Genomic DNA, 2,605 nt, shown 5'->3' with positions numbered 1-2,605 from the left:
AGGGAAAGAAAAAAAAACAAAGGACTTGTTTAAAGGGGAAAGCAATCGGACCTGGCAGAATGTATTCCTAGCAGTGGCAAAGCATACTTAATCCCTCGTTAGAAGCAAAGAGCTCTGGGTTAGTGAGAACGAACTAGTTTCTCAAAGCAGTAACTCTTCTCCAGGCCTAGTTCTGCTCTCGTTGTATTAAAAGGTAGTTTGGCCATTCAAAAGCTGTACTTCCCTGCCCTGAAACTGTGTCGTTGGAGGACATACCCACATTGTCAAGCTGGGCCAGATGAATCCACGCAACGTGAGGTGGTATTGTCACGCTACCAAAAATAGGAAATATCTGTACAATGTAGTCTCTGGGTTGAAAAAATAAAAGCCATGGACTTAAACAGCAACACCTCTCTCCTCCAGGATTTTTCCATTATTTGCCTATCTAGTGAGAGAAACCCAATATCAAACACCAGGAATTTATTTAACGTTAACACAGGAACATTAAACTCTGCCTGTAAGCGTTTTGTCATCTTTTGCCAGTCTGAAACCAAGCGCAAGCAAAAGAGCTCAGTTACAGACCACACTAACCACTATTCAGTGTGCTGGGAAGCAGTTCATCAGAAGTCTCTGGAAGTCACCCCACCACACTGCTGTTTTCAATTGCTTTTGTAACCGTACTTGTCAATCATAGTTGCTACATGCTATTGTCTTAATAGCCAGTTTGGGAAACTTTCCTTCAGACCCCAAGGATCCAGGACTCACGGGCACAGCCTTCTGCTATTCCAGCTTGTGAGCACTTGCAAAACATGCAGAACGATCGAGCCTAACGGAGGCAGTGCAGCATTATCAGCTCACCAGCTTAAATCCGGTATAGAAAAAACCTACCAACTGTTCATTTTAAGTTCCCTCAGCCCTCCCCCTCGCATTGTGCCATTATACATAACCCTATTTTTGTTCTCTCAAGCTTCACTTTCAAGTTGATTTTTGGTTTGTTTTCTCTTTAGCAGAGACTTTAAAGCTGCCATCAGAGGTCACATGACTCATCTTCATAACAAATTATCCTGGAGTCGGACACTGGGATAAAAAAAAGGAGGAGGATTAATGGAGGAAACTCCAAGTCTGAAAAGAAACAGCTCCTTCTATTGCTTGAGCAAAACAGTTGCATTTGTACAATGTCCAACCCACTAGGAACTGAAACTTCAAGGCGGCTCATATGGAGAACCCTGCCCCAAATGCTGATGATACATCACGTTCCCCTTTCCCCCACTGTGCTTGAATTACACAGGGTACATAAAGCACAGAACTGAGGAAGGTATAAGTAGTATTATTTGCGGGCATTAATCTGTGCTCCACCAGGAAAACACAATTGTTGCTATTATTGTACCAAACAAAAAAATGCACAGAAGGAAAGACAAGTGCATGGAGAGACAGAGTACAGGTAAGAAAAAGCCTTGCATATACAAAAAGACAGGAAAGCTTTAAGGAACACGCTAGAAATAAGAATGGCAGTGTGCTTTGGAAGGTAATAAACCTTTTGCTCTCCTCCCTAATAGGATCCCTACATCAAATGGTATCAACCAAAAAAATCCAACTAAACTGAAATTCAGGGTGCGCCAAATGCAACACTAATTCTACGCAACGGGTCATCAGGCACTGGAAACCGCACCCACGTGAGAGCGGAGGCGACACCAACTTCAGAGTCAGGGAAACAAAAATATTTCTATTGCTCCAGATCATGTGGCAAACACCTCCGCATGTAGGACTTCAAGGAAGACCTTGATGCTTCCTTCCAGCACCAAGCAAGCCATGGCAGGAGGGCTGCCTCCCTTCCAACAGGCATCAGTCCTTCACTGCCTCCGCAGCTTTTCTCGCATCTTATTTTAAAGGTTCAGCCGTTTCTGGGTCAAGCACACCATTGCCACTAGAACCCTGACGTGACACAATCTGGCCGTTTCTATCACTAAAAAGTAAAGAAAAAGCATCTGCAGCTGAATTAAAAAGCCATACTTGGTAAATGCAAAAGGTGAACAGACCTGAAAGGGGACAAGTGTTCACTAAGAACTGGCTCACTGAAAGACAGTACTTAGTTCTGCAGACCTTCTTTAGAGTTCTTGTTTAACTTTTTTTTTAATTAAGTTACAAGACATCTCTGCTTTAATCTACAGAACACATTTGCTATCAAAATCGAACCCCTATGAAGACATGGAAGCCTCCTTTTGTACAGCACAATAACAAGATTCCCTCCCACAACAAAAAGGTTTTAAGTTTTACTTTCTCATTCGCAACGTCAGCCAGCTCCACAAAGCTCTTCAGTTTGATTTCAAGTCACTCATCAGCTTCCATCGATCTCCCTCAATTCCTACGCCAACCTTTTTAATTGTTTCATCTTCGAGCAGTCTTTTGAGTCCCTTGGGAAAACCTAAAATAGATTAAGCCCAAACATGAGAAACTAAATACTGGAAAATACCAGAAAGTCTAACGGAAAAGACAAAATCCTAGCAGAAAGGCCATCTGCAAAAACCTGTGCTTTTAGAGGAAAAAACCCCAAAGCTGCTCTGTTATGTGACTGTTTGTACTACGGAATCACTGGAAAACATCAATTGGTTTTTATGTATCATCTACA

At 42.4% G+C, this 2,605-nt stretch overlaps 1 protein-coding gene across 1 annotated transcript in view; it reads right to left on the bottom strand.

Moving 5' to 3' along the window:
* Positions 1–2,605, bottom strand: part of WRN (Werner syndrome, RecQ helicase-like) — a gene marked incomplete at its 5' end in the record, with an annotated part of 44,740 nt that overhangs the window by 36,222 nt on the left and 5,913 nt on the right. Inside the window, 2 exon segments of the mRNA XM_009583249.1 lie at positions 2,231–2,306; positions 2,309–2,401. Of these exon segments, the coding sequence (XP_009581544.1) occupies positions 2,231–2,306; positions 2,309–2,401 (169 nt within the window).

Source organism: Fulmarus glacialis, unplaced genomic scaffold (assembly GCF_000690835.1).
Source record: "Fulmarus glacialis isolate BGI_N327 unplaced genomic scaffold, ASM69083v1 scaffold14498, whole genome shotgun sequence".
Classification (NCBI taxonomy): Eukaryota; Metazoa; Chordata; class Aves; order Procellariiformes; family Procellariidae; genus Fulmarus; species Fulmarus glacialis.
Note: the sequence above shows the minus strand (reverse complement) of the source record. Positions and strands in the feature narration are given on the sequence as shown.